This window comes from Nicotiana tabacum, chromosome 21, assembly GCF_000715075.1.
Source record: "Nicotiana tabacum cultivar K326 chromosome 21, ASM71507v2, whole genome shotgun sequence".
Taxonomy (NCBI): Eukaryota; Viridiplantae; Streptophyta; class Magnoliopsida; order Solanales; family Solanaceae; genus Nicotiana; species Nicotiana tabacum.
Genome location: NC_134100.1, coordinates 58,090,377 through 58,114,574, shown reverse-complemented (window position 1 = coordinate 58,114,574; position 24,198 = coordinate 58,090,377). Strand labels below are relative to the sequence as shown.

Below are 24,198 nucleotides of genomic sequence, written 5' to 3'. Positions count from 1 at the left end.
GGATTTTCGCCAGTTTCTAATAGTGCCTACCAAACGACCCCTAATAGTTTACAAAATGCTTATACAATAAAATTAATTACTCTATACGGTAATTACAGTTAAATCGCTATGATAATATTAATTGATCTAAACAAATATAGTAGTAACAAAATTGCTATGACAAGTTAAATTACGTTGATAATATAACAATCTTAATTTGTCCAATGTAATTTAAAGGATTATGCAAGTATTTTATATGTCGTCAACACTAAACTCTAATTCAAATCTTTTCTACTTCAGTTATTAGGAGTATTAAACTCTAATATAAATTCTTCTTGCAACAAAATGCCGCTTAGAAAATACGCAAACTACAAAATATTCTTGTTCGTACAATACCAATAAAAAGCTTCGCCATTCTCCTCAAAACTACCTTCCGCGCGCTTCTCTCTTCTTCTCATGCATGTCCCCTACACCCACCTGTCCTCCTCTTCCACACCCCCACATTTGCTCTCTCTTCTTCACACACATTTCTCTCATATCCCCATTTTCTTCAGTCTTAAATAGTTCACGTTTAGAAAATTTCATAAAGCTTTTCCCTTATAATTAATTCCATGGACGAAGAAAAATTTGAGGATGATGAAAAACATGCATTGGAAGGTCTGAGCGTGGAGCCAGCACCGCATAAAAAAGCTCATTCATACAGCCACCAGCTCTGTACCAACACCGAAACTCACCACAAGCGTTACCACCAGTTCCGACATCACAGCTTTGACATTCCCACTAACCTCATCAACAATAATAATCATGGGTTAATATACGATGAGGACGATTCTGATGAAGAATTTTATCCTTATATTTCAACGTCAGGGTAGGTGTTTGATGCAGGTATCGGGCTGACCATGGCAAATGTGCTGCCATCGTCGGATCATCAACAGCCATTGTTGGAGTTTGTTGGAGGTGGTGGTGGAGCTGAAATTTTCAAAGTGCCAACTCGTGCTTCTGTTCATCCCTCTCGTCCATCTTGCTATGAACTCAGACCTCACCCCCTAAGAGAAACCCAGGTGAGGAAATTACATGTTACAACAACTACTACTGCTAGATGTGTATGCCTTAATCCCAAATTTGTCGGAGTTTTGTCCATGATATAAATTCTCAATATTCATTTTCCTTTTGAGCTTGAGTAATGCAAACAATATTGGTGATCAGAACCCAGTGCCCCGAAAACCTAAGCATTCGTCCACGGAGGGTGTGTCAGGACTTAAAGGTCTGGTCGATGGACAACGGGTGAAAATTCCTTTACTACACTTTTTTTTAATAGCTGTGGTGTCGGGGCCAGCTTGCCCACACCTTGACCTGCTACCTCCCAATAGCAACAGGTACCTGGTAACTCTGTCACCAAGGCTTGAATAGATGAGAAGAAATCACCTACTATTTTTTGTCTCAAGTGGGATTGAACCGAGACTTGATGGTTCTCAACCCACTTCATTAACCAATAGGCTGCACTCTTTGTATAGGGTAAAATATATTATGCTACGTAGCCACCCAAAAGAGGGACACGTGGAACCTAAGATGGGGTATAGCCAAAACCGAAGGCAACAGTCCCGTCTGTCATCGGAAAGAAAAACGCTCATAAGGATGCAATAAATACTCTTCGCCCGGTAGCATTTAATGGAGAATATTCCACAGCATTAAGTACGTTGCCCATTAGAAGGAATTTGGCATTTATGCTCACTGTTACATCTTCATCAATGGCCCTCATAATTGACATTAAAGAAGGGCACGACTCTAGGACCTCTTTTCCTAGACGTATCTATAATAAGTGAGCTTTGTTATCATTGTAAGGACACGAATTTTCTAGCAAACTAATACTACAATCTACTCAAAGCTCTATTCAATTTTATCTTCTTATTTTTTGTTCTTGTTCTTATTACTGTTGCGCTTAGAGGCTTTACTACCAGAGTCTTTATTTCTATCATTTCGTCTTCCTATCAAGGCTAAGTGTTATATATTTCTTCAATTATCTTGTTATTTCAGGATCGAATTAATTCACTTGTCTAGAAATTACGTATAAATTCAACTGTACCGTTTTACGAGTAAATAATTTGGCGCCCACCGTGGGGCCTAGACAGTCGTGTAATTAAGTTGATCCTTGCCTTTTTCACTAACGTGTTTTGATTATTTTGTCTTAGAAAAAATCATAAGAAATGGTAGATAATGGTGTTAACAACACACACAATCCCGAGGTTCGAGGGGATCAACCTCATTTCGAGGATTCAATCAATGACACCCACAATGAGGGAAATGACGCCACGCTGGTGCATGATAGGCAATATCCTCGACATGTTAGGGAGATAACTCCCGATGATGCTGAGGAGGAACATGTCGTTGACACGGTAAGGGTCCTACAAGAACAATAGGTGATCATTCAAGGCCACCTCACCCGACAGGATAATGTTATGACGGAGTTGAAGAAGGCGCTGTTGGGGGCTTAGAATAATGCGAATAGACGAGATCTGGTTCCTCCCGGTGCTCCCACGAATCAAACAACGTAGAGGGTCGACAACAACACCCCCAGGGGCGAAGTTGGCTCTGATGGGGTTAGGGGAGCGGATCCGGCCCCAATAACGAAAATGATCCCTTCAAGAATGAACTCTTACGATTTATGAGGGAAGTGAATGCCCGCCTGGACCAAATTTCAGGCGCACCACAGGTGCTGAAACGTCTGGACTCAAAGAAGTATACTCAATTGCCATACAAGCCAAGTGCGGCACCAGAATTAATCCCGAAGCGGTTTAAAATAACTGATGTGCCAAAGTATGACGGAACTTCAGACCCTCAAGAGCATATTACCGCCTATACAACGGCGGTGAAGGGAAATGATTTAACTCCTCACGGAATTGATCTGTTTTGCTAAAGAAATTTGGAGAGATTCTCATGAGGGAGCCTTAGGTATTCACTGTTACCCGAGCATTCCATAGACTCCTTTGAGATGCTCGTGGACTCTTTCATTAAGGCTCATGCCGGGGCCAGAAAGTACAGGCCCGAAAGGCTGACATATTCAGGATTGCGCAAGGAGAGTCCGAGTTTCTACGAGAGTTCCTTACTTGATTCCAGAAGGAGAGAATGTTTCTCCCGCTGTCCCGGATGAATGGGCGGCTGAAGCATTCACCAAGGGACTGAATCCGAGAAGTTCAGATGCTTCCCGAAAATTGAAGGAAAGCTTGCTTGAGTTTCAAGCAAATACTTGGGCGGATGTCCACAACCAGTACGAATCAAAGATAAGGATCGAATATGATCAGGTTGGATTTCCATCGTCGACAAAAGGACGGGAGAAGAACAGAGAAAAATCAAAAGACAATTTCGACACAGACAGACGGTCTTCGAGGGGCCAGTTTTTGCCCTACGAATGGATCGAAGGCAGCAGTAGAGGCTTCCAGTCAGCGGACAAGTTCGTCATCGATAAAAGGACTGATCGCGGTCGGAATAATAGATCATTGCAGGATAAAGAAGCGCCAGGGGCGCGAGATCCTTCCTACCCCAAGCTGTCAGAATACAATTTCAGCGTCAGTGTAGTAGAGTTGGTGTCAGCCATAACAAACATCAAAGAAGCATGGTTCGCAAAACCAATGATATCTGATCCCAGCCAGAGGGATCTTAACTTGTGGTGTGAATTCCACGGGACGAATGGCCACCGGACATGGGACTGCTGACACCTCCGGGAAGAAGTGGCAACACTGTTGAAGAATGGTCATCTCAGAGAATTCTTGAGTGACCGAGCTAAGAACAATTATGGTCGTAACCGAGACAATGCGGAACCCTCGAAAGTAAGAGAAAATCCCCCGCGCCAAACGATCAACATGATCTTCGGGGGGAACGAGATCAATAGGGTCACCTTTTCGGCAGCAAAAAAGACGAAAGTATCAATAACCCATAGCAAAAGGCTCCGGGAAGTTGCCGAAGATGATATCACTTTAACAGAGGAGGACGCAGATGGATTGCTGCTGCCGCATAACGATGCACTGGTAATTTCTTTAAATGTGTTCTAGTGGATCCAGGAAGTTCGTCCAATATCATACAATGGAGAGTATTGGAGCAAGCTAAACTCATCAGAAGCATCATTCCAACCACAAAACTCCTTGTCGGATTCAACCTCGCGAGCGTGACAACTCAAGGAGAGATTTTGTTACCCATAAACGCCGAAGGAGTAATGAAAACAACTATTTTCGAAGTGGTAGATGGTGATATGGGATATAACATTATTCTGGGAAAGCCATGGTTGCACGAGACGAAAGTTGTGCCATCAACATATCATCAATTGCTGAAGTTGCCAATGCCCGAGAGAGTTAAACATATAAGGGGTGACCAACCGGCGGCAAGGGAGATGAATGCAATTTCGATCTCCAGTAGCAAAGGAAAGGAACACGCAGCATAGCAATTACATGAACTGGCGCCCACTCCTGAACTAGATGAAGTTAGCCCGGGGGCAGAAACGTCAGAATTTTATCAGGTGCCGAGGTATTTCCAAGTTCCAGAAGAGACAGATGCAACGAAATCCACAACGAAAGATCTTGAGCAAGTTGCGTTATTTGAAGAGTTCTTAGAAAGGAAATTCTAGTTGGGGACATGACTGCACCCCGAGCTCAGGTCTGGCTTTATTAAATTTCTTAAATCTAATGGTGATTATTTCGCATGGTCGCATGTGGATATGGCAGGTATCCCGACGGAGGTAGCCATATACAAGTTAAGTTTGGATCCCAACATACCTCCGGTAAGACAAAAGAAATGCCATATTGCCAAAGCCATGAATAAATTCTTCAAGGAATAGGTAACTCGCTTACTTAATATCGGTTCGATCCGAGAGGTAAAGTATCCAGACTGGCTAGCTAATGTAGTAGTAGTTCCTAAGAAGAACAATAAATTTCGCATGTGTGTAGATTATAAATATTTGAATAAGGCATGCCTGAAAGACTCGTCCCCACTGCCAAATATCAATCAAATGATTGATGCTACGGCCGGGCACGAGTTAATGAGTTTCCTCGATGCTTATTCCGGGTACAACCAAATTAAGATGAACCCAGAGGATCAGGAAAAGACTTCATTTATAATGAATTTTGGTACATATTGCTATAATGTGATGCCCTTCGGGTTGAAAAACACCGGAGCCACTTATCAACGGCTCGTGAATAAGATGTTTGAAAAATAAATAGGAAAAACTATGGAAATTTATATAGCCGATATGCTCGTTAAGTCTTTAAATGCAGGTGATCACCTTAAACATCTACAAGAAACTTTTGACATCCTAAGAAAGCATAATATGAAACTTAACCCCGAGAAATGCGGGTTCGGGGTCAGTTTTGGTAAGTTTCTGGGATTTTTGGTATCGCAAAGGGGAATTGAGGTATACCACGATAAGATCAAGGCCATCGAAGACATCCCGAACCAACTATCAAGCGTGAAGGAAGTCCAAAGGCTCACAGGGAGAGTGGCAGCTTTGAGCAGGTTCATTTCCCGATCATCAAAAAACTATCACCATTTCTTCATACTGCTCAAAAAGAAAAATAATTTCGAATGGACCCCGGAGTGCCAGCAGGCTTTGAGAGATTTGAAAAAGTACTTTTCAAGCCCTCTGTTGCTTTCGAAACTAAAAGAAGGTGGAATATTGTTAGTCTACCTTGCGGTCTCAGAAGTCACAGTAAGTGTAGTTTTAGTTCGTGAGGACGAAGGTACGCAATATCTCATTTATTACGTTAGTAAAATTTTAACGGGAGTAGAAACTCGCTACCTACATTTGGAGAAACTAGCCTTAGCTCTCGTAGTCGCCGCTCGAAAGCTGAGGCCCTACTTCCAATGTCACCTGATAGCCATGGTGACCACTTTCCCTTTGCGAAACATCCTTCACAAACCCGAGCTCTTGGGCAGATTGGCCAAATGGGCCGTCGAAATGAGTGAGTTTGACATAGAAAATAAACCAAGGACTGTAATTAAGTCACAAGTCTTGGATGATTTTGTGGCCGATTTCAGTCCGGGATTACTACCTCTGGCAACCAAAGAGGCAGTAATGGTATCGGAATCGACATCGGGGGTTTGGACCTTATTTACGGACAGAACTTCTAACATAAAAGGGTTCGGGCTTGGTATAGTATTAATCACGCCTTCGAGGGAAACCCTAAGGCAAGCCATCAGAATGGTCCCTTTAACTAACAATGAAGCAGAGTATGAGGCTTTGGTTGCAGGGCTCGAACTGGCCCGGGGACTTAATTCCAAGGTCATCGAAATCAAATGCGACTCACAGCTGGTGGTAAATTAGGTATATGGGATATTCGAAACCAAAGAGGAGCGCAAGCCATCAGAATGGTCCCTTTAACTAACAATGAAGCAGAGTATGAGGCTTTGGTTGCAGGGCTCGAACTGGCCCGGGGACTTAATTCCAAGGTCATCGAAATCAAATGCAACTCACAGCTGGTGGTAAATTAGGTATATGGGATATTCGAAACCAAAGAGGAGCGCATGGTCCCTTCTAACATAAAAGGGTTCGGGCTTGGTATAGTATTAATCACGCCTTCGAGGGAAACCCTAAGGCAAGCCATCAGAATGGTCCCTTTAACTAACAATGAAGCATAGTATGAGGCTTTGGTTACAGGGCTCGAACTGGCCCGGGGACTTAATTCCAAGGTCATCGAAATCAAATGCGACTCACAGCTGGTGGTAAATTAGGTATATGGGATATTCGAAACCAAAGAGGAGCGCATGCAACAATACGTGGTAAAGGTCCAGGCCCTGTTGGCATGATTTCGAGAGTGGTCGATTACTCATATACCAAGGGAAGATAACGCAAAAGCGGACGCATTATCTAACCTTGGATCATCGAGAGAAATAAAGGGATTGGAGTCCGGGACGGTAGTACAACTGATGAACTCGGTCCTGGATACAGATAGCTACTATAAGGTAAATATGACTAATTTGGTTTGGGACTGGAAGAACGAAATCATCGATTATCTCGAGCACGGGAAGTTACCCGAAGACTCCAAAGCGTCCTGGACGTTGCGCGCCAAAGCAGCGCGATATAACTTCAAGAGAGGACAACCGTATAGAAAATCTTTCCAAGGCCCGTTGGCCCGATGCTTGGGGGCATCCAAAATTAACTATGTTATGCGAGAAGTCCACGAAGGGATATACGGCAATCATTCGGGCGCAGATTCCTTAATGCTAAAATTGGTAAGTGCTGGATATTATTGGCCCCGCATGGAACAAGATGCCAAAGACTTTCGTACGAAAGTGTGATAAGTGCCAACTATACGCACCACGGGTACATCAACCGACAGAACCATTGCATTCGGTTTTGTCCCCGTGGTCGTTCATGAAATGGGGGGATGGACATCGTCGGGCCATTTCCGTCGGCCACCAAAAAGGTAAGATTTCTTTTTATTTTGACTGACTATTTTTCTAAGTGGGTAAAAGTAGGTCCTTATCAGAAGTTCGGCGAGTGCGAAGTGGTGGATTTCTTGTGAAAAAAATATAATTTGCAGGTTCGAAATACCAAAAGAGATAGCATGCGATAATAGGCCACAATTTATCGGTGCAAAAGTCAAGTTCCTCGAAGATTTACAAATAAAGAGGATCACATCTTCACCTTACCATCCGAGCGCAAATGGTCAAGTGGAGTCAACGAACAAAGTGATTATACAAAACCTCAATAAAAGGTTGGAAGCGACTAAAGGTAATTGGCCCGAGGAATAACCTAGAGTTTTATGGGCATACCGAACAACGGCCAAATCGAACACAGGAGAAACTCCTTTTTCCCTTGTGTACGTGGCAGAAGCTTAATCCTGGTGGAAGTAGGGGAAGCCACCTTGAGATATTTCCAAGCAGATTGAAGAATCAAATAATGAAGCAATGTTAGTCAACTTTGAGCTACTCGATGAGCGCAAGGACTTGGTGCATGTAAGAATGGCAGCCCAAAAGCAGAGAATGGAACGGTATTATAATCGAAGAGCCAACCTTTGTTATTTTAAAGTAGGAGACTTGGTCCTAAGGAAAGTAACTCAAAGCACCCGGGAGCTCAACGCAGGGAAGCTAGGTCCAACATGGGAAGGCCTCTACCGGGTTTCAGCAGTCACTGGGAAAGGTTCATATGAATTAGAGAACCAAGATGGAGAAAAGTTGCCCAGCAACTGGAACGTGGCACACCTCAAAAGATATTATTTCTTATGAACATCACCTGAGCTGAAAGTATGTGCTGCACTCTTTTTCTCTTCGTCCAATTTTGTCCCAATTGGGTTTTTCTGTCAAGGTTTGTAACGAGGCAGCAATAGAAAGCATACTATGAAGAAAGCTCCAACAGCAGCAATAAGACCTTTAATAGCAAGGCACACAAGCAAAGATCCACTCTAGGACGGTTAGATAATCTTTTGCTCTATAGCAAAATTCCCACAGGGAAGCTAAGTTTGCTATCGAGCAAAGGTTACCCGACCGTTCACAAGTACAAACCACTAGAGGGTTGTTAGATAGTCCTTCGCTCGATAGCATGAATTCTCGAGGGTAAGTAAAGTGTGTTATCGAGTTAAGGATTATCTAGCAATTCATTAGTAGGATCCTCAAAGGTACAAGGCTTCCAGTGTTCTAATTCGCATTCTTCGCATTCGAACATTAGGGGGGAACGATATGAGGATACGACAACAATGACTGCCACTTCGACCGAGAAGCGAAAATCGAAAAAATAGTTGTATCATCATGACTGGGGACTGCGCGGCCAGCCCCGCAGAAACAAGTTGTACAAGTTAGCCACAAGTAATGGCAATTTCATTTAGCCACAAGTAATGGCAATTTCTTTTTTCAGCATAACAAATGCTTATGTACTTTTTGAAAATAGAAGGAATAAAATAAAATCCTTTTATTTTTATCTTGTTTCTTGTCTGAACGATGAATTAACTTTGTCATTTGAAAGTTAAACAAGTACTTCAAATACTAGTGCCGTAATAAACAGGAGACGTCCTCTTCAAGAGTACCGTAAACATTAGAGGGCCCTATCTTATAAAAATCCTCATGTAAAAAGGTTGATTTCGGAAGAACTCATGCCCGTAATCAAAATGCTTTCGGAAAAAATACACCCAAGGCTTCACATAATAAGACGCAAACAGTAAACTTGTGTAAAACTCTTAAGCAAAAAGAAGAGAATGCAAAGATTAAAACTTGCATAAATGTTCAAATAAAAGAAAAAATCAAACAATACTTGAGCAAAAAGATAATTTTATTTACAATAACATGTCAAAATGGCGCAGATGCAAGAATCGGAAAAATAAAAAGAAAAGCTAAACTATAGCATCTCCACTACCCGGAGGAAGAGAAGTGTCTGCGCCCCCAGGGGAAGTGTATAGATCCGCCGATGGCTCAACATTTTGGCCTTCTCCAGTTTGGCCTTCAACATCTTCGTCTTCCGTTTCCTCTTTAGTTCCCGAAGTTTCGGAACCGAAACCGGAAGAACTGGAAGCAGCAGGCTCTCAAGCCTTAGTAATTTCAGCATCAAAGTCAATGATACCAGCTTTGGCCTCTTCCAAGGTTTTTCTCCTCATGTTGTACATAGCGTAAGTTTTCTCAACGACGAGGGATGTCGCTCAGCGCTTAAGTTCTTCTTTGAGTTGGTTACCTCGGCGGAAAGGCTTTCCTGGGCCGATCTAACGGATCTGAGGCTAACATCAAGGTCATGGACAGTTGAACCAAAGAGCCTATTATGCTCAATGGTTTTCTTATACTTCTCCTCCAGCTAGGCATGTTTCGCCCCTGCAACAGTAAGCTCGTCAGTTTTGGAGTTCAAGGTTGCCTCTACGTTAGTCAATCTTTCAGCGGAGGCAACCTCACGATCGGATACAGCAAGAACGGCATTATGAACTTCAATCCATTTGGCCTTAGCCTCTTCAAATTTAACCCTTAGCGAGGCAATCTCTTGGCTAAGGGTCTCCACTTCTTGCTCGCTTTGCTGCAAACGAGCCTCCAATACAATGACCTCAGTGGCTTTGGCTTCCAGTTCTGAGAGGCGAGTGACACTTTGCTCCCGCTCTGCCAAAAGTTGATCCTATGCGGAGGTAATTTCTTCCTTCTCACAAATCAACCTGGGAAGCAAGAAAGTTGGCCTACAAAGCAAGAAAGGCAAAACTCAGGATATGTTCAGGCAAAAATAGAAGAAATAATAAATGAAGAAAGAAATGTACCGCTGCGGCATTGGGCATGGTGTTGTTCAACAAACACTCTCCTGAGAATGCTTGAATATTTTACCAATCTTTCTCTGAAGCCAAAGGCTTTAGATAATTAGCAAGCTTCACCGGCCTAGATAGCAAGTTGTATCTGGTAGAGACCGAAAGAGTAACATTCCTCCTCCTTTGTGGATCTTCAGAAGGGGCAGCATAACTTTGCCCCAAATTCCCATGAACTGGGGACTGGGGAAGAGGAACACCTTCTTCGTAGTCAGGTGCGACCGGTGGAGATGATGTAGCAGTTGTTGGTGGAAGAGTGGATGAAGGTGAAAATGATGTAGCAATTGCTGGTGTTAGTGAAGGTGGAGATGAAGTTGATGGAGTTGAAGAGTGAGAAGCAGCTGCAGCAAATGCAGTGCTGGTTGTTGGTTGCTCATCAGCCGAGGATGGAAGGGACCTAGTACTCAGCCCCAAAATACCGGGAGTTGCGACTGGGACATAGAAGTGGGAGTTGGCATTTTCCACCATATCATATTCCCCCCAGAGCGCCGAGACATCATCCTCGGATGGTGTAACTAACTCGACAAGTTGAGTATTCTATTGAGTTGATGAGGATCGTCGCCTTCTATGTAGAGAAGCTCCCACATCACTGGCTTCTCCATCATCATCGATCATCACAGTGTCTATGACTCGGGGGCAACAGTCTTCGCCCTCTTATTCTTTCCCCCGGCCCCGGAGGATCATCTTCTTTTTGGTTGTTTGTCCTACGGCTGGGGACTCTGTAAAGAAACACTTCTGCCCGAAGCAGGTTCGGAGACACCTATTCGAGTAAGCACCTCCTAAAGCAGCCTCGCCGCGTCAGCAGGATCAGCTAAAATGTCCTCCTCGAGGACAACAACAGAGCCTGCGGGTAGACCTGATTTCAGAGAAAAGATAGAAGGGGTCAATCAATTTCTTCACATAAAAAACTGAAACAAGGTGAGTCTGAGTTACCATGGTTTATGGCCTTCCACCCGTATTTAAGGGCAAGTTCTTTCCACGTGCGGGTTTCAGGCATAGTGACATCCAAGTTCTTCTGGACCCATTGGTCTAAGCCTTCAACCATCGGTGGGACCCATCGAGTTGCTGAAACAGGCGAAAGATGGAGGATCAATACTAGTATAGAAGAATACCTAATAAAAGAAATATTAAACAAGGAGCTTACGAGTGCGGTTCCATGCTTTCGGAAAGGATGAAGCCATTGCCGGAATGATATTGTTGGTGGCAACTATAACAAACCGTTCCATCCACCCACGGTCGTTGTCATCATCTATGCTAGATAACAGAGCATGGTGGCCACATTTGCTGAAATTTATCATTCCCCCGCGGAAGATTTTGGAGGAATAAAGATTCATCACATGAGCTAAAGATAGCTCTTCTCCCGTCTCTTGGCACAAGCGCCAAAGACAGGCAATTGTCCTCTACACAAAAGGACTTACTTGTGCCAAACATACCTGATAGCGAAGGCAGAACTCCGTAATAATGGAGTCAAGCTCTCCACTCAAAGAGAATGCACCCAAAGTAAAGGGATACATGTAAAAATATGTAAAAACCTCCTTGGGAAGGGTCACTCGCTCTAATAGATTAGGAGAAACAATATCCAAATCATGGCAGCAGCAGTCTTCCTTCACAACAGGAATACTAGAAGAATGGATAGAAGAAGGATATCTGCCAACAGCCCATGTGTGAGGGAGAGCCGAAGGGAATTTCTCTTTGAAGTCTTTTGTTGTAACAAGACTTCTAGGAATGATGGAATCCACCGTTGGAGGAGCAGCATCCTCGGCTTTGTTCTTGCCCTTTGAAGAGCTAACGTTCTTTGTAGAAGAAGCGATTTGGATGAAAGAAAAACTTTTTTGTTTGAAGTGAGTTAAAGAAAGGTTTATTAACAGCAAGAAATGTTTTAGAAAACTTGGAAAATTATGGAGTATAAGGGGAGAAGGTTGATGTGTATAAGTAAAAGTTTTTGCGGCTAAATTTATGACCATGATTACCTCGATAATCGGCAAAACTGTGCTGAATCATGGGATGACACATGTTCAGGGCATTAAATACGGAGAGACGTGCGTCTAATCAACCGTCAAAAGCCTTTAGAGGGGATCATAGTAATTCCCTCCAAAAAAGTATATCTACCAACTTCCCGGTGACACAAAGTTATGTCACCAAAAAGCAGAGGGACTATCTATATAGGGTAAAATATGCTATGCTATGTGGCCGTCCAAAAGAAGGACACGTGGAACCTAAGACGGGTGATAGCCAAAACCGAAGGCAACAGTCTCATCTGTCACCGGAAAGAATAACGCTCATAAGGATGCAATAAATACTCTTCGCCTGGTAGCATTTAATGGCGATGGGTGGGGACTCAGACCATTTTCCGGTCATGATGGGGTTGCATCAGGGGTAGGCACTCAGCCCTTTTTTGTTTGCTCTAACAATGGACGTACTGACGCGCCACGTCCAAGGGAAGGTGCCGTGGTGCATGTTATTTGTATATGATATTGTATTGATTGACGAGACGCGAGACAGTGTGAACATGCAATTAGAGGTTTGGAGGCAGACCCTGAAATCTAAAGATTTCAAGTTGAGCAGGACCAAGATAGAATACATAGAGTGTAAGTTCAGTGGCGAGACTCGAGGAGGGGAAGGGGAGGTGAGGCTGGACTATCAGGTCATCCCTAGTAGAGGTAGTTTGAAGTACCTTGGGTCTATTATTTAGGGGGATGGGGAGATTGATGAAGATGTCACACATCGTATTAGGGTGGGATGGATGAAATGGAGACTCGCTTCCGGTGTTTTGTGTGACAAGAAGGTGCCACCGAAACTTAAGGGTAAGTTCTACAGAGTGGTGGTCAGACTAACGATGTTGTATAGGGCTGAGTGTTGGCCAGTCAAGATCGCTCATGTCCAGAAGATGAAGGTAGCAGAGATAAGGATATTGAGATGGATATGCGGGTATACCAGGTTAGATAGGATCAGAAATGAGGTTATTCGCGATAAGGTGGGTGTGGCCCCTATTGAGGACAAGATGCGGGAAGCGCGGCTTAGGTGGTTTGGTCATGTGAGGAGGAGAAGAACAGACGCCTTGGTAAGGAGGTGTGAGAGGTTAACATTGGAGGGCTTACGGAGAGGTAGAGGTACGCCAAAGAATAGGTGGGAAGAGGTGATTAGGCAAGACATGGCGCAGCTTCAGCTGACCGAGGACATGACCCTTGATAGGAAGGTATGGAGGTCGAGTATTAGGGTGGTAGAGTAGGTAGTTCAGAGTGTTCATAACAGTAGTATTGGCACGCAGTCTCGCTTTCTACTGGTAGTAGGTTTATGACTAACCGTTGTTTGCTTTCATTGTTGAACACCTTACTATCTTGTTGTTTTTATTCTACTTTTATATGGATTTATGGTACTGTCCCTTCGTGTCTATATTTTTATTAATGTGGTGCTTATGTTTTTCTAAGCCGAGGGTCTATTGAAAACAGCCTCTCTATCCTCACAAGGTAGGAGTAAGGTCTGCGTACACATGTCACGTCCCAAACTCGGGAAGCGCGACCGGCGCTCAACCGAGTAAACCCGGCCGAGCAAGCCTGTTAGATTTTCTTCTATCCAAACTCATCCATGAATAAAGAGAAAGTATATCTCATTAATTAAACACTGAGGGGATTTCATTAACAACCCCAATTTTTCCAATTCCATTATTCAAAAGAGATTTATTTACGATTTCCAAAATATTACAAGTTCATAATTATAATGAAAAACATGTTTGCAAAATACCAGCATTTCTAGTTCAATTTCCCACATCAAACACCACCCACAACTTGTCTACGGAGCCTCTTAGTACAACAGAAGTGGAGAATGGAAGTGCCGGCGACAAGGCACCGGCTATACCTCATAGTACAAAATACAACGTCATATGACATAAAGCCCGGAATAGAGTAGGGCTCACCAAAACCTACTGAATAGAGAGTGACTGCTAATGAGGACCAAAGTTGCACCGCTGATGAATCACCTGCATCCATTGAAGATGCAGCGCCCCCGGCAAAAGGGACGTTAGTACATATGGAATAGTACTAATATGTAAAGCTAACTGTCATCTTTCAAAATAGAATACCAATGTAAGAAAAGGGAAAACCATAGAAACAACAATCATCAGTCAATGATATTCAAATGCCAAGTTAAAACATAATAATTTCCAAAATATGAAGATAACACTGTGAAGTGATAATCAAATATGATTATAATATTATTTTTGGTTGGGAGATCTTTAGCACTGATATACCACTGTTCACAATATCACCGTTCACAATACCAATGTTCACAATACCAATAATCACTATACCAATCTTCACAATACCAATATTCACAATACCAATAATTACAATACCAATGTTCACAATACTAATATTCACAATACCAATACCACCGTACTTTTAGCACGGAGTCCGATCCCGATCGGCTAGGCCATCTCATTAGAGACATCAACCACAATAACTATCAATACCAATACCATCATATTTTAGCACGGAGTCCGATGACGACCCGATCGGCTAGGCTATCTCATTAGAGACATCAACCACAATCACAATTTTAATTATAATTTCCAGCACAATCACCACCATGTGTGCGGCATGGTATCCGATCACGACCCGATCGGCTAGGCTATCTCACCACAATGTCGTGTGGATCAACATCATCCTTTTCTATCAATCAATCTCATCCCGATTAAGGGGAATAATTTTATCACATCAATCTCATCCCAAATAAAGGGAATAATTTTATCACATCAATCTCATCTCAAATAAGAGGAATAATTCACAAAAATAACATAGGTACAAATATATTTACCTCATCATCTTTCACATTGTATGAATCTCCACTAGTATTTTTAACCAACAACAACAACAATATTTCCTTGGCTCTTTTGGCCACTCACATGATTTTTTATTCATACTTCTTTCACATCTTTTAATTCCATTAGTACCATTGACCACAAGTATAACTTTCGCTCTTGCACATTGGCCACACTTTATATCCTCAATTCACTTATTTCACTTCCAACCATCTTTATAGATTATCAACAATAAGACATTTTCAATCAAGACTTTAGGTACACATATGAGCAATTAAGAATCTTAAGCATATTGGGATTTTCTCACATAATTTGGCATCATAACCTTCATTTGAAACACGACTCAAAGACATAGCATTTTAATACACATATCATTCTTGAACACATTCCGAAAGGATAATATAATTTGTTAGGAACATTCGGAACACGTTTTGAATACTTAATTCTCGACACTTTGCTTATTCGGGACAATCAAATTTATTGGGAATATCTCGGAACATAGAATAAGGAACTTGATACAACCATACTTGAAACTTACGGGAACATCATAGAATTTAATTCCAAGAGAGTACTTTAGCCAACATACCTTGCTTTGAGCTTTCCTTAAATTACTACAACGTTCCGAAAATTCTAGCAATCTCAATCTATTTTGAGACATAACAAAATTGAACCATTATTAGGAAGATATTCATGGTCTAAACTCATTTAAGCATTTTATCAAACACTAGGTGTGCAAATTTAACTACAAGGTTCTTCTACAATATTTCCTTCACTCCACAATCCAATCTTTACTTATTTGAGCTCAACAGTCTTCCCACAAACCTTATTAGTACAAGCATGTATAAATAATACTCTTATACCCATGAATCATACTCCAAATCAATCATCATTTACCCAAATTCGAAATTGAAAATTAGGGTATGGAACCTTACCTCTTAGATGAAGATCGTGTGAGATTTCCTTGTTGGATTTCAAAGCTTGGGCAAGATTTTGATGAACAAAACACTTCATCTACTTTCTCTCTCTAGAACACTCTCACTTCTCTCTAAAAAAACCTCAGATAATTGCCCCAAAATAAAGCCCCAAAGCCTATTTATCAAAATAGGGTCGAGTTATAAAAATAAAAAAATTAACCCTCCAAAATTAGGTCTGCGGTCGCTTAATGGGCCGCAGAATGGGTATGCGGGTCGCACAATGCACCGCAGAATCGATGCCCAAAACTGGACTGCGCTGGCCAGGTCTGCGACCGTTTTGCGGTCGCATAACCATTTCTGCGATCGCATAACCACTTCTGCGATTGCAGAATTGGTCGCAGAATCGCATTTTGCCAGCCTTTGGTAATTTGGTCATAACTTTTTGTAGGAGTGTCCAAATGACGAACGGTTTGAAGCGTTAGAAACTAGACACATAGACCTTTATTTTGATATATAATACACCATATAAATCTTCATATCAATAGGTATGGGCGTTTGAAGTTAGGTCTTGTGCGAACTCACTTGAAACTTTAGTCTATTATGAAATTTCCAACTTGACTTGGACTTAGGGCTCTCCTTAGACCCCACATCACTTATAATATACCTCGTACACTTATTATCATATCAAATTAATAGCCATTATATTAATAGTCCTCGTCCGCACATAAAATAATATAATTAGCGCACATCAACTTTCTTAATAGCGCTTAAGTACTTCGAATTTTTCCGGGGTGTTACAACACACTACCTTCCCCAGACCCCACAGTGTGGGATAATACTGGTATGCTGTTGTTGTTGTTGCCCGGTAGCATTTAATGGAGAATATTCCACAGCATTAAGTATGTTGCCCGTTACAAGGAATTTGATATTTATGCTCACCGTTACATCTTAATCAATGACCCTCATAATTGACATTAAAAAAGGGGACCTTATTTCCTAGACGTAGCTATAAATAGTGAGCTCTGTTATCAATGTAAGGACATGAATAATATTACAATATACTCAAAGTTCTATTCAATTTTATCTTCTTATTTTATATTCTTGTTCTTATTACTGTTGCGTGTCGAGGCTTCACTATCAGTGTCTTTATTTCTGTCATTTCGTCTTCCTATCAAGGCTAAGTGTTATATATTTCTTCAATTATATTATTATTTCAGAATACAATTAATTTTGTAAATAAGTATAACTTTAACTATACCGTTTTACCAGCAATTCCTTTACTACTCCAATCCTCGTCGGACCACAGGGATGTAGGAGGCTAGGTTAGTTGAGAGATGGTTACACGTTCAAGAACGTAAGGTGTCCTTTCTTTTTCAGCGTTAGCCTACATAGAGGAAATGACTTGAGCCGATGTTCGAATGCTAGGCGCTAAAGTAGTCTTAAAAATTGCTTATTTTCAAGATGTTCTTTTCTTTCTAGAGCTTTTTAATTTATCAATTTGTTTGATGTTTAGGACTAAATGGAACATAGTTAAACTTGTTAAGGTTAATTAAAATAGTCGAAACTATAATTTCAACTGATGCAAGTTGTACTTGTTTCTATTTTCAAAACCCAAATAATAATACATTTGAAGTCTTAATTATCCATCCCTTTTTTATTATTTGTCGAGGAAATGACATAGGATATGGAAGAGAAGAGCAATGATGAAGCTAGATTTCATTTGTTTCTTAAACACTACTGCTGAGCAAAACTTTCCATAAGTTTGATGTCATTTTTGTTTGATTGTTAGATGAATCAGAAGTATAAAGCGTGTGTGTTTTGTTTAGCATTCTTCATTCTGTGTTTGTGTGTTTAAAAATGTTTTTCTTTCTTTTCCCAATTTATAGTAACAAAAATTAACCTGAATACAGGTTGGAAAATTTTTGAGGACGATAGCCTGTACAGAGACACAATTATGGGCAGGACTAGAATGTGGGATAAGAGTATGGAATTTTTCAGATCAGTATAAGCCAGGAATGGGAATTGGGGAAAGGGCAAGGAGAGGAGATGAGGATGCCGCACCATTTCACGAGTCGACAAATACAACACCCACATTATGCTTGATGGTTGATAGTGGGAGTAGGTTGATATGGAGTGGACACAAAGATGGCAAGATTAGGTCCTGGAAGATGGACCAATCAAATGCTGATGAATCTCCTTTCAAGGAAGGCCTCTCCTGGCAAGCTCATCGTGGTTCTGTTCTTTCTATGGTCATGTCTTCTTATGGTAATACCAACCTTTCCTTGCTAGCATTCGTAATTCATTTTTGAAAAAGAAAACTGTGATCCCGATCAATGTTTATGATTAATCAGCCTATTGAAATTCTTGTTTGTGCACCTTTGAACTTAAAATATGTAAGCTCCTAGATTCTGTTAGCTTATGGTTGGGTTAAATCATTTCTAGTTAGCAGCCCTTGGAAATTAGGACATAGGAGAAGAATAAAGAGCTTGTTTGCTTGTAAAGAGAGAGTAAGAATCTTTCATTTCCTTTGTGGTAACAATGTTGATCAAGACAAGGTTCTCGAATCCTAACTATTTGATACATATGACAGGAAGTTTCATTTGGGCATTTAAGTAACTTTGACATCGAAAATAATTCTAGGCCAAGTGTCTTTCTCGATGCGTCTGAGATTACCAACCAGCCAGTTACCTGGACCGCTAATTGACCTTCAATTGTCCTTTTTTGCTGATTGCACGCAAGGTCGCTTTGTCATTCTGCCCCATAATTTCTCTGTAGCTGTAAGTTTTGTACATGAAGTCTCACAATAATCATCAAGAACACTTGTTGAATGCTTATTTTGAAATTTAATTTCCCAGGTTATACTCTGGAACTTTTATTCATTAGTTGCCGGCTTGCGGCTACATCATTGATTATGTGTTATTTCGTCTTACTGGTAGTTGAGAACCTCAGTTGTAAGATCACATTAATGGTGAATATATTGTTCCTAATTTTCTTTGTAGACGGCTTTTGTGACTGTTTACTTGCATATCCAGGTGATATATGGTCAGGGTCCGAGGGTGGTAACATTAGAGTTTGGCCATGGGAATCTGTTGAAAAATCTCTCTCTCTATCACCGGAAGAAAAACACATGGCTGCTTTACTTGTGGAAAGGTCATTCATTGACCTTAGGAGCCAAGTTACAGTTAATGGTGTCTGTAACATCTCATCTTCTGATGTGAAGTGCTTGTTGTCTGATCATATAAGAGCAAAAGTGTGGGCAGCGGGATCAGCATCCTTCTCGTTATGGTAGGTTCCTCTTTATTGCTTCCATCTGAATGATTATGTGTGCATTTCTTATTCATTAGTTAGTTAAGAGAATAGGCGAAGACTTCCTTTGCTAATAAATCATCACTCCTAATTACCCTGATAGTTGGGAAACTGCAGGGATGCACATACAAGGGAACTCCTTAAAGTTTACAATGCAGAAGGTCAAATTGAAAATCGAGTTGACATGTCATCAGTGCAAGACCAAGCAACAGAAGATGAGATGAATGCCAAGTTTGTACCAAAATCTAAAAAGGAAAAGTCACAAGGAAGTAGCTTTTTGCAGCGGTCACGTAATGCTATAATGGGAGCAGCAGAAGCTGTTCGCCGAGTTGCTACAAAGGGGGCAGGAGCATTTGCAGAAGACAGTAAGAAAACAGAAGCCCTTGTGATTGCAGCTGATGGAATGATTTGGAGTGGGTGTTCAAATGGTTTACTTGTGCAGTGGGATGGAAATGGAAACCGTTTGCAAGATTTCCATCACCATCCTTGTCCTATTTTATGCTTATGCATTCATGGTTCTCGAATATGGGTTGGCTATGTAAGTGGCATGGTACAGATGCTGGATCTCGAAGGAAACTTGCTAGCTGGTTGGGTTGCTCACAACGGGCCTGTAGTAAAAATGGTAGTTGGGGATAACTATCTCTTCAGCTTGGCTACTCACGGTGGTATACGTGGATGGAGTCTTGCCTCTCCAGGACCTATTGATAACATAATACGACCAGAGTTAGCTGAGAAAGAACATTTGTACACCAGAAAAGAAAATTTCAGGATTTTAGTTGGTACCTGGAATGTTGGTCAGGGAAGAGTTTCGCAGGAAGCGCTTGCAGCTTGGCTTGGTTCGGCAGTTTCAGATGTTGAAATAGTAGTGGTTGGGTTGCAAGAAGTCGAAATGGGAGCTGGTTTTCTTGCAATGTCTGCTGCAAAAGAAACTGTAAGTTATTTCACCTTCAACATGTTACAGGAGGTCCAGCTATATAAGAAATTTTAAAGCCGTATGCAACTAGTAGTTGTGCCATTTGGCGAAAATGGACCCGGAAACAAAAAAAAAATAGAGAACTTGATCAGTCTGTTATTTAGAAGAAAAGAAGTCAAGAATCCTGGTAGCTTAAAGAGTTAACAGGCTTTACTTTCATGAGAGAATGATAAGGTGTTGCAATCTACAAGTAGTTCTGCGCTTTCGTTGATCTTTCTCCTTGACGCTGTGTCTCTACTTGCTCAGCTAATCCCTGAAACATGATCAAGAGATTGGAGGGCACAAAATAGCTAACACTAAGATGCTCTACCATAGATGTATTTTCCTGTGTCTGATTGGTGAGTAAAATTTCCAGATCCACAGAAGGAACTTGTGCATTTTATAAAACAATTACTGACTAAAGAAGTTGTGTACTAAATGTCTTTAATGCCTGACTTCAATTTGAAAGAAATGGTGTAGGTTTACTCACTTTGCATCACTTTTGATATTTCCAAGTCAATCATTTGTTGACTTTTGCTATGATAGTATTGATATTAGGGAATACATAATCTGGCGCACATGCGGATAGTGTAGCCTGATACTTTCCTAGTCTTGTGTCATGTGCACAGCATTACCACTCATGTCAAACTGTAGGTAGGATTGGAAGGAAGTGCAATGGGGCAATGGTGGCAGGACGCAATAGGGAAGGCATTGGATGAAGGATCAACTTTCGAACGTGTAGGATCAAGGCAACTAGCTGCATTGCTTATTGCTATCTGGTAAGAGCTTGTGAATGTATCTTTTAGTGATCTGTTTTCTCTTTTTAAGCTGAAGTCCCAACTATACATCCTAAGGACTGCATCCTTTCATAAAGCATCATATTTCTAGCTGAATTGGGGTGAAATAGTTCTCCCTCAAGCTCTAAACCTATTTGTACTTTTTTACTCATTTTCTGCATCAATAATATTTAACTCAGGGTGAGAAAATCTCTCAGAAAACATGTTGGAGACCTTGATGTTGGAGCAGTTGCATGCGGTTTAGGACGTGCAATTGGTAACAAGGTACCTTTCTCCCTGATATTGTTTAACTTGTATAAAAAATAACAGACAGTCTGATGCTTCTGGAGTTCGCTCATATCGAATTGTCCAAAAGCTCATCAACCTGTCCGAGGGATGATGAAGGCGATGCCACAATTGAGGGAACCACCCTCTTACTCTTTTTTAGTTAAGAATGCGAAAGACCCTGACCCTGCCAACCAAACCCACTCAGATAGACTAAATAGACTAAAACAAGTGCACAAGAAAGACTAAGGAAACAAAACCTTTTCTCGATAACGCTGGGCCATGTTGGTTTGTTTACTCTAGAACTCATACCACTGATGCTCAAGACATAAAGCTGCTTGCTCTACTAAATTATTATTTCTTGCCTTTATAAGGGGAACAATGAAATGGCTTGCATAATTCGGTCATGTTACACACTTACAATGCAGGGTGGCGTTGGTCTGAGGTTAAGAGTATTTGATCGAATAATGTGCTTTGTAAACTGTCACTTGGCCGCTCATTTGGAAGCAGTAAATCGTCGCAATGCTGATTTTGACCATATATATCGAACAATGTCCTTCACTCGGTCTTCTAACCTTCTCAACAATGCTGCTGGTATGCTGCGATACCTGTTTTTCTATTGCACTGTTGTCTTCTCCACATATTTACTATGGCTGCTTTACTCTTCTGGCTTGTCATGGGTCCTCTCTCTTGCAGTTGGCGTTTCATCTGCTGCTCAAATGCTTCGTGGTACAAATGTATGAATGTGCAATTCCTATTCTGTTTTTCAAGTGATTTTACAGTCTAATTCAGTTCAAGTGACACCTTCTCATCTACAACAGGCTGCAGCAATTAATTCTGCTGAGGGAAAGCTTGACCTTGCTGAAGCTGACATGGTGATTTTCTTTGGTGATTTCAATTATCGTCTTTTCGGGATATCTTATGACGAAGCAAGGGACTTTGTCTCGCAAAGAAGCTTTGATTGGCTTCGAGAGAGAGATCAATTAAGAGCAGAAATGAAATCTGGAAAAGTTTTCCAAGGAATGCGCGAAGCAATCATCAAATTTCCTCCAACTTACAAGTTTGAAAGGGGGAAACCAGGATTAGGAGGTGAGGCATATTTGTAATGATATAGAATGTGACTGAACTTTTTTTTCTTTCATTTTGTTAAGGATAATGATGACAAGGGTTTGTTTCAAGGACCAATTTAAGATTGTGCTTTTTGAATAGTCCTACATAATGCATGAGCTAACCAAAAGCGTTGACAATACTTTCCTTTTTCCACTTTAGGATATGATTCTGGAGAAAAGAAACGAATTCCAGCTTGGTGTGATCGAGTATTGTATCGAGACAACCGGTCAAGTACTACCGTGGAGTGCAGTTTAGGGTGCCCTGTTGTTGCCTCCATTATACAGTAGGTCTTTTTTTTTTCCGGGGCGTTCTTCATATTTACTTTTCTCGCTCCACCTTGAAACTTCTCTGGTACGTGATAGGTACGAGGGTTGCATGGAAGTAACAGAAAGTGATCATAAACCTGTAAGGTGCAAGTTTGATGTTGAACTTGCTCATATTGATAGATCAGTAAGGAGACAAGAGTTTGGGAATATTTTCCAGAACAATGATAGAATCAAGTCTATACTGGAAGAACTACATTATATCCCAGAGACAGATGTTAGCACCACCCAAATTGTTATTCAGAATCAGGACACATTCAGCTTAAAAATTTCCAACAGAAGTAGAGAAGACAAAGTTCTCTTCCAGTTGACCTGCTGTGGTCAGTCCACTGCCAAAGAGGATGGGCAAGCATAAGAGTATCATCCCAGAGGTTCCTTTGGTTTTCCCAGGTGGCTTGAGGTGATACTTCATTTCCTAGATGCTCTTAATTTGGGTTTATACTTTCTCATCCTACATGAAGCAACAAATGGATGCTCATGGAAATATTGAACAGTATTACCTCTTCTCTAGTCATACAGGATATGTTAGGTAGTTAAGATGTTACTAAAAGAGACTAAAATAGAGAACTTGGATGAAAGGGTGTCCCTTCATTCTGATATGCACATAGTTAGAAAGAAAACTGATGGAGAAAGCATTAATCAAATCTGACCAGCCAAGCAAGTCCATTTTCTCTTAGTTGATTCTTAATCTATCTAATGCTTTGTCAGTCTCCTTCGCTTTAACATAAACTTTTCTGGAACTGAAAATGGGCCTTTACTGAAAGAAATGCCACCTAATGATTCTCTGATTCAGGTCACACCTGCGGCTGGCATTGTCAAACCTGATCAAGCCGCTGAGATCTTAGTTCGTCATGAGGATAGCCAGTCATTAGGAGATTCTGTTGATGGCATTCCTCAAAGCTGGTGGTCTGAGGATACAAAAGACAAGGAGGTAGTTTTGATGATCAGTATTAAAGCGAGTCAGTCAACTGAGGCCAGAACACATCAAGTACATGTGCGCCACAGCTTCACACCTGATGCAGTTTGCGTGAACTCAAAGAACAGTAGGAGTAACCAAGGAAGCTCCCATCATAGGTCTGCACTAAAACATGTTGGCAGTACCTCGAATAAGATGAAAGACCATCAAAACATTCGGGTTCCTTGATAGCTACATGAAAACCTAAGAAGCTACAAATACAATTGCATCACCAGAGGATTCCAACCAGTTTGGATTTTCGTTGCTGTCAATACTTGATAGGATCTTGATGTAAATACTCATACACAATTAGTATAAAAGCTTGTTTTCCGGCTCAGAGAATGCTGCCAAAAAGTATAAGATTTGCTCATCCATTTTTTGTTAGAATCAGGTCCTAAATACTGTTTATAATACTTATCTTTGACTGAAGACTTATGATCAATTTTCCGTTGTGATCACTGGAAATCTGTTTGTGCTTCACCAAGAGGACAATTTGTTTGTTATAGTTGAGCACAAAAGACTTGAGAAAAGACTT

At 41.2% G+C, this 24,198-nt stretch overlaps 1 protein-coding gene across 1 annotated transcript; it reads left to right on the top strand.

The window, feature by feature from the left end:
- The first annotated feature begins 739 nt into the window (after positions 1–739).
- LOC107781887 (type I inositol polyphosphate 5-phosphatase 12-like) lies at positions 740–24,047 on the top strand. The gene is made up of 12 exons (XM_075242209.1): positions 740–1,040; positions 17,867–18,221; positions 18,989–19,241; positions 19,380–20,193; positions 20,869–20,993; positions 21,191–21,275; positions 21,704–21,869; positions 21,972–22,012; positions 22,097–22,364; positions 22,545–22,668; positions 22,748–23,108; positions 23,502–24,047. The coding sequence occupies exons 1-11, from the start codon at positions 879–881 to the stop codon at positions 23,061–23,063; spliced, it is 2,709 nt and encodes a 902-aa protein (XP_075098310.1). The 5' UTR covers positions 740–878; the 3' UTR covers positions 23,064–23,108; positions 23,502–24,047.
- The last annotated feature ends 151 nt before the right edge of the window (positions 24,048–24,198 follow it).